The 14,560-nt window shown below is 39.3% G+C and overlaps 1 protein-coding gene across 6 annotated transcripts in view; it reads right to left on the bottom strand.

The window, feature by feature from the left end:
• ZFR (zinc finger RNA binding protein) overlaps positions 1-12,565 on the bottom strand; it is a 77,483-nt gene extending 64,918 nt beyond the window's left edge. For 5 of the 6 annotated variants that reach the window (XR_010840097.1, XR_010840096.1, XM_067030855.1 and 2 more), the window contains exons 1-2: positions 12,424-12,564; positions 12,029-12,128 (exon numbers count right to left, since the gene is read on the bottom strand). Coding sequence is in view for 4 of the 6 variants with exons in the window: in XM_067030855.1 (XP_066886956.1) it covers positions 12,029-12,128; positions 12,424-12,460 (137 nt within the window). In the remaining 2 variants the exon portion in view is untranslated. Of the gene's footprint in view, positions 1-12,028; positions 12,129-12,423 lie in introns of all 6 variants that reach the window. The other variant, XM_059060827.2, reaches the window with a different exon arrangement.
• Positions 12,566-14,560: the final 1,995 nt, after the last annotated feature.

Consider the following 14,560-nt stretch of genomic DNA (forward strand, 5'->3'; position numbering starts at 1 on the left):
GTTGGAATATAGTTATTTTTCATAAAGATTTTTTGGTTAGCATGTAGTTTTTTTTTTTACTATTTTAAAACAATTTAATAAATATTTTAAAAATTTCTAAAATAGTAAATATTAGTATAATCCACATAAGCAAAAGCTTTTGGGGGTTTTTAATAATTAGAAGTTAGAAGGGTCCCCAAACCAAAAAGTTTGAGAACCACCATTTTACGATACACAACATTAACTTAGAGTCTGTAATGGTATTCACCATTCATTTTCCTGATCTTTACTTACTGCCCCTTTAAGCAAAATGTTTCCTTCTATCTTATGACATGGAAACAATACTTGTTCTCAGGTAAAATGAGCACTGCAAAAGTGGCCAGAGCCCCAAGTCTGCTGCCTACAGCTGTGTAATAGTCTTATCTAGCGCTCCAAATCTCCTCCCAGTTTACCTGGTGTGCTGCTGTACAAATATCATTAGGAAAAAGCCCACTTCCCCCTTTAAGGGAGAACTGTAAGGAAACTTTCCTGTCTCACCCTTGGCTCCAAGTAAAGGAGAGAAGCCTCTCCTGATAATTCTTAACAAGCCAGCACTCCCCTACTTTGGGCTCTGGAATTCACATTAGCTGACCAGGAAAACTAACTAATTGGTTTGGTGTTTATTTATTTATTTCCTTCCAGGTACCACAAAATGCTCATTCCTCTCTAATGCTACCATGTTCCAAAAAAGAGGAGATCTCAATTAAAAATCACAAACAAAATCCATAAGGAAACAAGATACTAGGAGCAAGAGTTTGAAAAAAAAGACTACTAGTATTGGATACGAAATATAAAATAAGTACACTTAAAGAGACTATGAAAACCAAGACCAAGAACTAAGAGTTCAATCAAAAACAACCAGATGAATTAAAAAAAAAAAAAAGAATTTCCAGAAATGAAATACAGTATATAAAAATTATAATCAGAAACTCAGAAAAGCATTACATAACTGATTAGACATAGCTGGCCAAAAAAAAAATCTATAAAAACTACTCAGAAGGCACACAGAGATGAAAGAAAGATATTAAAGAGGGTAAAAGACTAGGAGAAAAGAATAAAAAATGGTAACTTACAACTCACTGGAGTTGCAAATGAAGAAAAAGGGAGAGAGGAAACATCTAAATAGAATGTGATATAACAATCCTCAGATCCAGGAGCCCCCAACTAACCCTAAGTAGGATTAAATAAGGAATTCTCACCAAGACGCATCTGAGTGAAACTGTAAACACCAAAGAGAGAGAAGCACAAGTAGTAGCTTGAGGAAAAAAAATCCCTAGAAACTAAGTGATGACTTCTCAAGAACGAGAAGGGTGAAATGAAGATATTTTGAGATTAAAGAAGAAAGAAAAACCAAAAAAACATTGTTATCAGTAGACCCACATTAAAGGACATTCTCAAAGATTTACTTTAGGAAGAATGAAAATGATCTCAGAGTGAATGAATGTTAAATAATAATAAAAAAGTGGTAAATACGAAGGCAAATTTAAATACTCACTAGCTATATAAAACAATTTTGTTCAACAACGGTTGTGGGGTTAAGAACATCTGAAATATAGTACAACAAAAGCACAAAAATCAGGAGTGGACTGACCAAAGTTAAAACATTTTAAGTCCTGGTATTGTTTAGGAGAATAAAGGTAATGATTAACTTTAGATTAAGTGAAATATGCTAAATTTCTAGAGGAACCACTATAGGAAAAATGTGGAATGTTTCATTTCTGAAAGGCCATGAGGGAAACAAGTCTCAGGCAAGAAAATGTAGGCAGCTCCTGTCCTTACATTATTAAATGTGCTTTTTCTCCCCTGGAAAACATACTTTGTATGTGTTTGTTTCAATTTTGCATAAAATGGTAAAGTAACTGATAAAATTTTTTTTTCCTGTCTTTCTCTTGGCACACAAAACACAATTTAACCTTTCCCTTAGTCCAAATTTAATGCTCAACATTGTTGGACTTTTCTAGGTCAAATTATGGCATTTTACGTATCTATAAAATCACGGACAAATTTATCTTTACATTTAGTATTTTATAATGTTGAGAATGATGCAAAATTAAACTTTCTCACAGAATAACCCCAAAGACAAACCACCTTTAAATATTCCTTAAACTTGTTATTGTAATGTCATGCTCCCATGAACCTTCACAGTGCTAGTAAAACAGTAACTGCATCATTGTAGAATTTTAGAAGAAATTTAAATTCAGGCTCTATTTTCTTCTTAAAAACTGGAACAAATAAAATAACTAATCCTACAATTTCTACCAACTCTTTAGATGGATAGACTACAAGGGAGGGAGGGTGGGTAAATATCATATGAAAACCGTTGACAGTTTTCTTGACATCTTTTAACTCTCAACATACCAGGAGAAATATCATTTGTGTCCACTGGACCTCTTACATTTTCTGTATTTTTGAGGTCATTTGACAATTTACATAAGAATAAGGGATAATGAAAATACTATTAGAAAATTTTAAATACAAAGTACAGTAAACCCAAATTTTTATTCCACATATACACAAAATGGACCATGTTCTCTGAACATAACTGCTCATCAACTTTCATGCATGAACATGGAACATGTCCATCCCATAAATGCTAATTCCACATTTCAAATATTTCTCTAAGGAGTTCTAACTTACCATTACTTTTGGTTCATCTTCCTGCATTTGAATTGTCAAAATGCAATGCTTAAAAAAGTTCTGAAATGTTTTATGGCTCATATTTTGTTGAAGAGAGATGGTCATCTACTTTGCTCCATAACTGTAAAACATTATCACTTTTTTGCTTTGGAATCTAAGAATCCAAAGATCTAAAGAATCTTTTAATTTCTACACCATCTATTTCCTTCCAACTACCTTTGTATATGTATCTGCCTTAAGCATCTGTCCACTAATGAACCATATCGAGTAAATTTTGGTTCACAAACCATGAAAGATTTCTGCCACATATACTTTTAGCAAAATGGGATGTTCTGGAACTTGTCACAGAATATTACATAATGAAGTCCTTCCTGTTAACTAGATGAGAATACCTTACTTTCCTTTTTTATCCTTATATATTGTTCACTCACTGATTTTTCAGTTTGAAAAAAATCATCTAGGACATTGTATCTATAGACTCAGGCTGAGATTTTGCTTATACAATCAATTTCACTATTATCATTTGTCTAGAGTGGTGCTATATTTGTATTCATCTAATTTAGCTAAGAGTTGTCAAATATCATCTTGTGTTAACTTTCTTCTCTTTGCCAGTATGAACAGAGAATGAGTAATTCTGACTCCTCAACTGTGTTGAAGGAAAACTAAAAGCCAACTATTAAAGACAGCGTCTCTCCTTTCTTTCATACCTTCTTGAAAGACGATGCAATACTTTAGACAATGCAACATCCTCCAATTATTTCACTATTGTACTATCCTTCTAGGTCAGTGGTCCCCAACCTTTTTGGCACCAGGGACTGGTTTCGTGGAAGACAATTTTTCCAAGGACGGGAGGGGGTGGTTCAGGCAGTAATGCGAGCAATGGGAGCAGCAGATAAAGCTTCCCTCGCTTGCCCACTGCTCACCTCCTGCTGTGCGGCCGGGTTCCTAACAGGCCAAGAACTGGTACTGGTCCGCGGCCCGGGAGATGGGGACCCCTGTTCTAGGTGCTTCCAACACCATTTTCCTATTGTATTAGTCTTCTTTTAACATAGTTAGGAATAAGTGATTAGTAAAGAGGAATAATTCCTAGGATCATGAAATAGCAAAATGTTTCAAGATACAGAAAAATAAGATCACTAAGATTCCATACTCTAAATCTCAGACTTATTAAAAAAGATCCAGTGGATCCATAAGGTAATTAAGATAAAATGAATTTTATTCCATTTTGAAAAATAAGTAAATTGTTTTCTTTGGAAGACCTCTAAGAAAGAAAAAGTCATGCAATGGTAATCCTTGTAAATATTTGTAAACAGAATTACTCAAAAAAGAAACAAACTATTGGGTACAATTAAAGCTGATGTATCGGATACCATAAATTAATTAAACCAAAGTGCTCTATAACTTTCTATACTCAAGAAAAGCACATCTTTCATTTGTATCAAACGTATTAACATTTATTCAGAGAAAGGTACGAATACACACACGAGATGAAAATAAAAAACTAAAAATAGCCTCCCCCCTTCATGTTAGTTTCTACTGTCAAGTTTTTTTTTTTTTTTTGCAAACTTACTAGCAGCGTTTTCAGAATTTGTTGGATTCATAAATGTGAATAAGGAATTAAAAGCCTGTACAATAAGATCCCCAAATCCTCTAAATACAGAGCTAGGATAACCAGATATTCTGAAAGTAATGGATAGCAAATGAAGGATTTTAAGCAGAGGAGTGCTGGGATTAAATTTATATTTTATAGTGACCATTCTGCTTTTAGTAAAAAATGGTTTGGGATGAGTGGGACTGGGGGAGTGAGAGAAGTAATAAAGCCATCTTCATAAATCATATCATTCTTTGCCCTCATCTATATGATTACTTTTTAAAAGGCTTTCTTACTGTTTTTCTTTTTTCTATCAAGTGTCAGATTTCCTCAAACCTCTTTTCAAGGAAGTTTTCTGCCTATTTAATGCTGACTACCATACCAATGTAATGCACTTTATACAATATATTATCTTTTCCCAGAAACAAAAAATGAATTAAAAATTTTATTTTCATTTAATTGATCTTCAAAAACAGTGCTTCCGAATACTTTAAGTCCATTTAACCTCTAGGACCCTCAAGAATTTATTTGTGGATAAACAACTGTATAGCACAGGGAACTACATTCAATATCCTGGGATAAACCATAATGGAAAAGAATGTGAAAAAGAATGTAAACGTTTGTATAACTGAGCCGCTTTGCTATACAGCAGAAATTCACACAACACTGTAAAGCAACTACATGTCAACAACAGCAACAAAAACATTTGAATACTAAATTAGACTACAAGACCTATCTTACGCAAAATTTTATGCTTGTCTTTCTGTAGCTCCAAATGATCAGATTCTAGTTTTTCTATACTGGCTGCCCATGAAAACTATACCAAAGATCTTGCTAACTATCAATCCTTTATCCAGCCTCTCTAAAGCCCTAACATTGCTGATTACTCCATCTTCTTTTGGTTTTTATGAACACTACATTCTCCCAGCTCTCTGCCCACCCCGACCCTGTCCCAGTATTTGCTTCTTTCTTTGGCCCTACTTTAAACACACATGTCCCCCAAGTTTGTAACCATGGCTCTGTTCTATTTTTTTTTCCCACTCATTAAAAAAACGTTTACTAAATGTTTGATGCATGACAGGCACTGTACTTTCTCTGGTTTCATCCATGCTCACACCTATAACGGTGGATCACCACCATATGGATGATATTCAGATTTACACTACGACCCTTATCCCTCTTCTCCAAATGGCGCTCCATTTCCAAATGTCTACTGAATATAATATTAACAGTGATGGAGATATATGTATGCAGGGCCTATTCTGAGCACTTTACAAATTTTATCTCATTGAATTCTCAAATCACAATGGAGACTGTAGAGGCCTCCAGGGATGCTGATAGTGTTGTTTTTTTGATCTGGGTGCTGGTTATACAGGTATGTCCAGCTTATGACATTTCATCAAGCTATATTCTTATTTTATGTGCAGTTCTTTTTATATATTCCACACTTCGACGGAGAATTTTTTCTAAATTTCAATCCTATGAGGTAATTATTAGTATTATCTCTAATTTATAGATGAAGAAACTCAAGTACCAAAGGACTGTTTGCCCAGTGTCACACGACAAATAGTAGAGGGATCCTGGATTCAGCTCAGCTAGCCTGACTTCAGAACCCACCAACTATCAACCATATCAAGAATTTAATTCAGGTAATTCCCTGGCAGTCCAGTGGTTAGGACTCTGCGCTTTCACAGCCGAGAGCTCGGGTTCAATCCCTGGTCTGGGAACTAAGATCCCGCAGCATGCCATGTAGCGCAGCAGCAGGGAGGAGTGGGGGGCGGACTGAATTCATTCCTATCTTGGCTCAACACATTTTGTCTAAAATGACCTTCCCTCTATTTTCAGAATTAAAGACCATGAAGCCTACCTCAAACTCCATAGTCAGAATCCTCCAATTCCCCATTTTAGTAATTCATTAAAACTCAGTTATGATTGCTATCATGGCATAGTTACCTGTAGGTATACCTGCCCCTACCCTCATCCCCCAGGAGTGTAAACTCCTTGAAAGCATGGACTATGCATACTGTAAGTTACTCCCTATGAACGTATTGTAATGTATGTATTACACGAGGAGACTAATACTAAAACAACAAAAAAAGCCCAGTGTTCTTTGCTTCACTAATTCACCCTCTGTAAGGATGAATTAAGAGCTGCACTGCACACAGCTTTCACAAAACACTAAGAAATGTTATACTCAGAATAACGGCCCTAATTCTGATAGTGATGCCAAGGACAATATTGTTGGCGCACTCCTCACCTTTAATCTCATTCTAGTAATTCTAACATACTTTGTCAATTACTATATTTATAAGCCCAAGGACTGTCTTCTGATTATCCTGATGGTGTACTTCTGAATAATAATTTGGTTGATTTGCTTTTTTTGACAAAGACCTCTATTTAAACAGCTATATATTCTAATCCAACTGCCCATAAGCATACATCTATTTCTGGGCTCTCTATTTTAAGCCAATGATCTATCTGTCTATCCCTCTACCAATACATTTTCCTGTTTAATAACATCTTTTGGTCCCTGCCAATACAAGACCTTCCTTATGATATCTTACAAGACTGTCATGACTAGTTTTGGACAAATACTCTCTTCATCATCAACATGAGAACTCCTTTATCAAGTTACCCCAAAAAGCCTGTTGTGATTTTTATTGCAATTATATTAAACATATAGACTACTTAGGAGAAAATCGGTAACTTGATAGTATTGATTTTTTTTCACTGCATGAACACAGCCCATCTTCAATTATTTGTCTTCTTTTATGTCCTTTTAGCCTATTGTATTTTTTTCTTAAAGTGTTTTGCATATCTCATTAGTTTTATTTCTACTTAATAGATTTTGTTGCTATATAAAGGACTTATTTGAAATTTGATAATCTAATTCAACATTGCTGAAACAGGAGTGATCTTAGATCCAGAAAATTTGAACTCTTATTATTTCTCATATTAGTCTGTTGATTGTAACATGTTGCTTACAAATAATTAAAAACTTGGAGTTCCCTATTAAACTGACATTGAAACTGAGGCCTCCAATTGATATTCAAGTACCTACTTTTAAAACATCTGAGATTATGAAGCTTTATATATTAAGTGTATGATAGCCATCAACTAAGGAGAGCTTTTAAAACCCTTTTAGTATTATTATACAAATCTCTGTAGAAAACTAGCATTGGTAAAATGCCTATTGAAAATCAAGCACTAGGCTAGGAAGTTTTATATTTAATAACTTCACCTCAAAGCAAGTTAGTTGAGGAAACTGAGTTGTAGAAAGATTAGGTGGACTTGCATAAGTGTCTAAAGAGATAGAGTTGAGATTTAAATCTAAAGTCTGACTAGCTCAGGCCCTTTTCATTATAGTATACTGTGAGGCAGGTTATAAAAACACAGTCAAGCATACACCTGAAGCATTCTATACAGGGCTATTCTCCCTCATCCTACTCTTAAGGCTATTAATAACACACACAGGATATATCATTATTGTAAAAGCACTAATCCTTTTGGAAAGAAAATTTTCATTATTTCAAATTCATTCATGCAATATGAATCCTAAGATCTCTGATTCAACCAATGGAAGAGCTGATATAATTAGCAGTTGCAGTAAATTTTTTTTTGGTAGAGCCAGTAAATTTCCATCACTAAGATCGGTTTCAAAAACCTGTTCACCTGGTTTTCTCACCATCTCAGTTAGTGATTACTTCTTTCTACCTTACTAGTGTTACTTTTATTCTTTCCTTCAAAATACAATATTCTTAACTCTACATTCAAATAAAAAGCAAATAAGAGAAGGAAAAAAAGGAAAATTCACTGCCCAATCAACCTACCCAAGTTATCTTAGTGATGTGAAAAGATACTTATCCTTTAGCAACAGATGTCCTAAAGACATCTCAAGAATCACTAGATGAGATGCCTTCTTTTGACTAACAGATGCTTAATTTAAGCTAATGTCCAGACACCAGTCGAAATCCACTTAAACATTTATTATTTAACATTTGCTGAGATTCTAAGAATATGGAGGCAATAATTTTGTACCTTTATACAATCATTACTCTATAAAGTTTTTGAACTCAATTAATTCTAGATATTAGAAGGGTTAAAAAATATGTTGCCAAATGATTATTTTAAATAGCTAACTTTATTGAAGGTAGAATAACATTCAGATACCAATGATATACTAAGAGCTATAGATAGAACAAAGAAAATTAGTTTAAGCACAAGCTAAACATTTAGGTTAAGCAGGTTAACAGACAAAGTGTCTTGAGTAGATAGAAAGGTGACAAGAACGATATGACCAAGGCTTCTCTAAAGAATATGAGAAACTGGCTGTTGAAGACTCTCAAAGAAAAAGTTATGTCCTATTCATAGTGCGATATGATGGGATTACTTTAGTTTATATTACATATACATAGCATATTTGTTTATGCCACAAATCCCCTTCAAAAACTGAAGAACTCCTATGAGAACTTCTGTAAAACTGCCAATGAAGGAGACAAAAAAACTGATTTGATCCTATGATACTGTTAATTAGAAAGTTTTTTCCACTGAGAATTATCTTTCTCACATTCTTTGCTACCCTAAGTTCTTACAACTGTTGAAATCATTTTTTCAAGATCTATTATAAAATTAATGTCTGTCTAAAAGTTTTTAAGTATATCTTCTCAAACAAAAAAGGTACTTACTCTACTGAAGTAGGTACCTATCTAACCAAGTTCCCTTTCTGCCATGAAGCCATTCGTATTTTTTCATCATGCTTGAGATCTGCCTTGTCCTACACACCCCAAATTAACATTCTACCAGGAATATATACTTATAAACACAATAATTAATACATAAAACCTTTCTGATTTCGTCACTGCCAAGGGGAAAAAAGCACATGAAAGGTAAAAAAATGAAAAGATTACATTTGCAATAGTGGCAAATGGTGCCAATAGGTTTATTTACTAGCCTTAAAAAATAAAGAAGCAGGAAGAAAAGCAATCAGTAGCTGATGGAACGTGTAGCACAAGGACTGAATAAATGCTTCCACAGAAATATTTAATATGTATTATACAAAAGAAAAACCTGGTTTATCTAAAGGTTATTAGTAGAACTTATAAGAGATCTTTACAACATCTCTTAAAGAACTTTGATACTTAGTATGCCATTATAAATCTCAAATATTAACAAGCAAAAAGAAAGTCTAAATTTAAAATAATTTTAATCAAATACCTCACATAGTGGTAACCAAGAAAACTAAGAACCGGAATTAAATCTAGACTTAGAATAGTTACTCTCAGTTATCTGTACTCAACGACAGGTGAAGCAACTATTCACATAATCTACAGGTAAATGTTTAAGATCTCCTTGAGTTTACATCCTTCAAAAAAAAAATTGTTTTTGCTAAGTAAGCCTTGGTCTTCCATGTCTCAAAGTTACATTTTAATGATTTCTAGACAGGAAGAAAGATGAGCACCATCACTGCATTTTTTGCATATGCTTTTATTATTAATGCTATTTGTTCATCTTCCTTGAACCAAGGTATTAGCATTATTGGACCTGATTTCTTTCCATTAAAAACAATTCTATATAGTATGTTATACACAAGAACAGAGCATCTTAACAATTAGTTTTGCCAATACATGCATAAATAAGTAATGTCAAAAGACTAGTCTTTTCTCATTAGACACACATATAACAAGCAATTTAATACTTTGGATTGCTGTTACAGTTTACTGAAACTTATAAGATTCAAAGCCAAAAAAAACCTAGGTACAGAAATTCTGTAATAGCTTCCTATAGTGGGATAAAATACATACATGCAAATATTTGATCAAAAAATGATTATCTTTAAATTGGCATTTCCTCTCCTCATTTCTATCTATAGGTTTGCATTCGAAAAAATATTTCAAAACTGCCACAAAGAACAAACCCACTACATTTTCAGTAAACAGTTAATAATCCAACAAATCTATCACTCTGCCCACAGCAACAGAAAAATACTGTGTAAAACAATTAAAACTTAAATGGTTAAATACAGCCTTGTGTAGGACACACAGTACTTGGTAGCAGTAGATTTACGGCACAGTGCTGATTAGCTATATCTTGTTTCCCAGAAAAAGAAAATGGCTTGATTTTTCTCTCTCCACGAAAATTATTTGCTCTTTATTAAAGTGGCTGAGACTTTGTTGTTTAATTATCACAATTTGTAAGCAAAGAATTTTTTTCAAGTTTGAAAAGCCCCAAGATCATGTCCCAATAATTTGTCATCTCAGTTCTTTTTCTGGAAATAAGCTTTAAGGTAAAAGAGACTTGTAAAAAAATTCCACATGCGTTCAACGCATTTGACAATTAGTAGAATATTAATTTCATCAATAAAACACATTTACACATTTTAACATCTCTTAAAAATCAATGGGGTCTTAAGCACTGAGTCATATTTTAACTGATAGTGATTTTTTTTAGTGATACATAAAATGATACCCTTCCTTTACAATAAATGGTATCTTATAGTTCCATGAAATATGGCAACTCTGTTCCTCAGAACTACAAGTTTTAACCGAAAAAGAGCCCAATTTTACAGATGAGGAAAATGAAAGACCAAATAAAAGATGTCCCCAACGTCATTAAAATCCGGAGCAAAAAAGACTGGAACCCAGGTCTTCTGGTTCCCAGTGATGTCCTTTCCAATAGACAACCCGCCGCCTGAAGTGAATGAGGTGAGAAAACTACCTGGATTTATTAACCAATAGCTAATTTACCTAGTACACACATATTTAATATAATCTCTCTATATATACAAAGCTGATCATTTAGGAGCCCTGACGCTTACAGCCTGAGTCTGAAGAGACTGTCTCAGACTGACTCAAAAGTAACAACAGAATCTAGTGTTTTTCCTTCTTTTGATAAGATATATAACGAACTACAGAAACTTCAGAAATTAGAGCTTCCCTTAAGTAAGAGATTTCATAGGGTGCATTTCACTAACTCAGCACCTCACTTGCACTTTTCATTTCCCTGGAGGGGAAAGACCAGCCAAGGGAAATTACTGGCCTACCTGGAGCCTAAACGCAACAGCTAGAACAAAGCTGTTGGACTCATTTATCAGCACTAGAAACTTCGCACATCTCTTCCAGGCTACAAGCTACACAATTCACAGGTGGTTGGTGTGTTTACCTCTCTCCTCGAAGGGTGAACTAAAGGAACCAAACGAATGCGATGACACGCACAGTCTGTTTGCGGGGACCGGGTGGAGGGCCAGGGGAGACCACGGGACGCAGAAGGCACCCGAGAAAACAACACGTTATCTGGGCTCGGGGGGCCGGAGCACCGGACGAGGACCGGTGCCCGGGCGGCGGCGCGACTCCGCACCCCCCGAAAGGTGCTCTCGCCCACCGTCTCTTTCCCCAAGTGGGAGGGGGGATCTGAGGTGAGGACCGGCCCGGCGGGGGCGGGGACCGGAGGCACCGCAGGGGCCGCGGCCTCGACTCCCTCCCTCCCAGCCCGGCGGGGGTGGAGGCTCGGCTCCGAGGCCGCGGGAGGCCATTTTAGTTGCGGGGCCGCGGAAGGCCCGTGAGGCCCTCCGCGGCCCCCCGCCTCACCGTCTCCCGCCCCCATCGGGCCGCTGCCCGCCCCGGGCCGGGCGAGGCCGCGGGGCTCGGCCTGCCGCCGGCCTGCGTTCGGGGGCGGGGGCGGGGGCGGCGGCGGCGGGGGGGCGGCAGGCGTGTGGGCGTCGTGTCGGCGGGATCCGGGCGGAGGGGCGAGCAGGGGGAGAGGAGGGAGAGGGCGGGGAGCCGTTACCTATACTGGGCCGCAGCCGCCGCCGCCGCCGCCCCGCTGTGGGTGAATCCAAAGTAGTTGCCGGTCGCCATTTTGGCATCTTCCCCCAGCCGGCTGGGCACTGCGGCGGGCACGGAGAGTCGGGTCCCATGGCGGGAGGAGAGGCGCGGAGGGGCAGAGACGCCGAGGGAGGGAAGGGGAGAGAGAGAGAGAGGCTCCGTGAGAAGCCGCCCTCGCCGGGCCGGGCCGCGGCCGCGCCGCCTCCCCCTCCCGCCTCGCACTCCCTCACTCACTCGCACGCCCCGGTGGCGGCCGCCGCCTCCTCCCCAGAGCCTGCCCCAACCCCCGCGCCTCCCCGCCGCCCCGGGCCGGGGAAGGGGCCACGCGGGGACCCCGACGGGGCACATTATACTTACCATAGGTGAAAGAAACTACAGGGCATATGGGAATCATGGGCTCGGGCTGCTGCTGCTGAACTCTGAACTCTCACCCGCTGCCTCCCTCCTCTGCCCCGCTCCTCCTCAGCGGAGAACAGACCGCCGCCTCCCGCCGCACTGCGCAGGCGCCCCCGCGCTCGGCACCCTGGGAGCTGTAGTCCCGCCGCCTTCGCGGCTCCGACGGGCGCGTGCCGGGCCTCGGCCGAGGCGGGCCTGGGGCGCCCTCCGGGGAAGGCGGGCTTGGTCTCCTCCGCGGTGGTGGCGAAGGCGAGCCGAGCCGCGCCGGCCGGGAGAGAGAGTCGGGGAGAGTGACCCGAGAGAGTGACGTCTGCCAGCCTTTTCTTCTTACTTTTCACTTCTTTCACTTTTGCGTGTGCATTTGTTCTCTCCCATTCCCCCTTCTCCATCGTGCACTTTTCACCAGGACTTGAGCTGGACTAATTTGCATTAGTCCGGTCTTGTCCTTAGCCTTTAAAGTGGAGAAGGAAAGACGGGGAAAAGAGAAAGAGAAAAAGAACGGCAGGTGTGCTATTGCGTTGGATACCCCTTCCGGGCACTTCTCTTCTGGGCCCTTCTCCCACCCGCACCCACCCCTTGATTCCTACAGCACGTATGGAGCCCTCACAAAGCGTCGGGCCCTCTTCTGGGTGCTGGAGATAGAGCAGTGAGCTAAACAAAGTCCCTGTTCACACGGAATTTACCTTTTGGGAAAGGGGAGGGTGGGCGGCAGGAGGTTCAGACAATATAGCCAAATAAATACGATGTCGGCTGGTGATGGCAGCTTGAAGAATAAAGCGTGGTAACGAAGTTAGAGAGCGAGAGAGGTGCTACTTTATGTAGGGCGAGGTGAGTGCAGCCAACGGGTAGAGTCGTGAAAGAGGTGAGGGGGCACACCTAGTTGACAGTCGGGGGGGAAAAGACAGAAAATGGAGGGTCCTAAGGCAGGCGTGCTCAAGAGCAGCGAGGAAGTTAGGCTGGCTGGAGTCGAGTGGCGGGGAGTCCAGATCACAGAAGTCCTTGGTAAGAGTGGTGAATCTTTCATGGTAAGGACAGAAGGTTACTCTCCCCACCGTGTGCAGCCGTGTCTTTGTTCCCTCTGCTTTCTCACTGTTTTCTCTTTACTTTCCCTGTGCATTTTCAACCATTCTCTTTACTCCTGCAGTCCCTCTTCTGACTATTTCTCCCACCTTACTTCTTTCCTGCCTTCCGTCAGTGCCTAAGTGCTCCATTTCACCTCTTCCTCACCTTGTGCACAGCCATCCCCCAGACCCTCTATTACTCGCCTCTCTGTATTGGATCTGAGCTGGATATGAGCATTATGAAGAAACACAAAGGGTGAATCAGAACTGACTCACTAAGCCTAGGGCCGTATCCCACCTTCTCATGCCAGAGCAGAGACAGTACCTCAGCTCTTATTTGTGGCAACCCTGCTCCCCCATTCCTCTTACAAAGGTACAGTTTCTAAAATCCTGTCTGAATTAGCCTCTTATTCATTTCAAAAGAGAGAAAATGTAGAATATTTGAGAAAAATCAATGTCATTGTTTTTCAGAATACTGATGTTTCTCCAGGCAAAAGTTATTTGTGCTCCAAGTGTGTTGCTAGGAAAACAAAACAAAAACAAAAAACACATCTCCTACAGATAAGATATTAGAACTGCATTTTGAAGGTAATTTGCCTTGAACTTCATGGAGCAATCAAGCCTTCCAGGCGCTGACTGTAACTGCTTTGATAAATTTTCACTATTAGTTACTAGGCTATTTGACTAAAACTGGAGGAGAAAAGTCAAGTGTTAATCACCTGCCCAAGAAGATTCTTTTTGGGCCAATTTTGTGCTTGGTTGCTTGGCAGACATTTGGAGGATGGAAGAGGGCTGCAGGCACACCCCAATGAGCAGTCAGGTAACTAGAAAGAGGGAGGCATGCCTCTTCTCTTTGGTAACTTCCTAGAGGTCAGGGTAGGTGTGGCAGCAGGAATGGCCTCAACCTGCCCCTGATTTGGGATTATTTAAGGAAGGAGTTTTGGACAGGGCTTGGAATCAAGAAAACTTGGGTCCTTTTCCTGGGCATTTAGTAGTGGAATGACCTGGGTACATTATTTAACCTTTCTGAACCTGTA

Source organism: Kogia breviceps, chromosome 4 (genome assembly GCF_026419965.1).
Source record: "Kogia breviceps isolate mKogBre1 chromosome 4, mKogBre1 haplotype 1, whole genome shotgun sequence".
Classification (NCBI taxonomy): Eukaryota; Metazoa; Chordata; class Mammalia; order Artiodactyla; family Physeteridae; genus Kogia; species Kogia breviceps.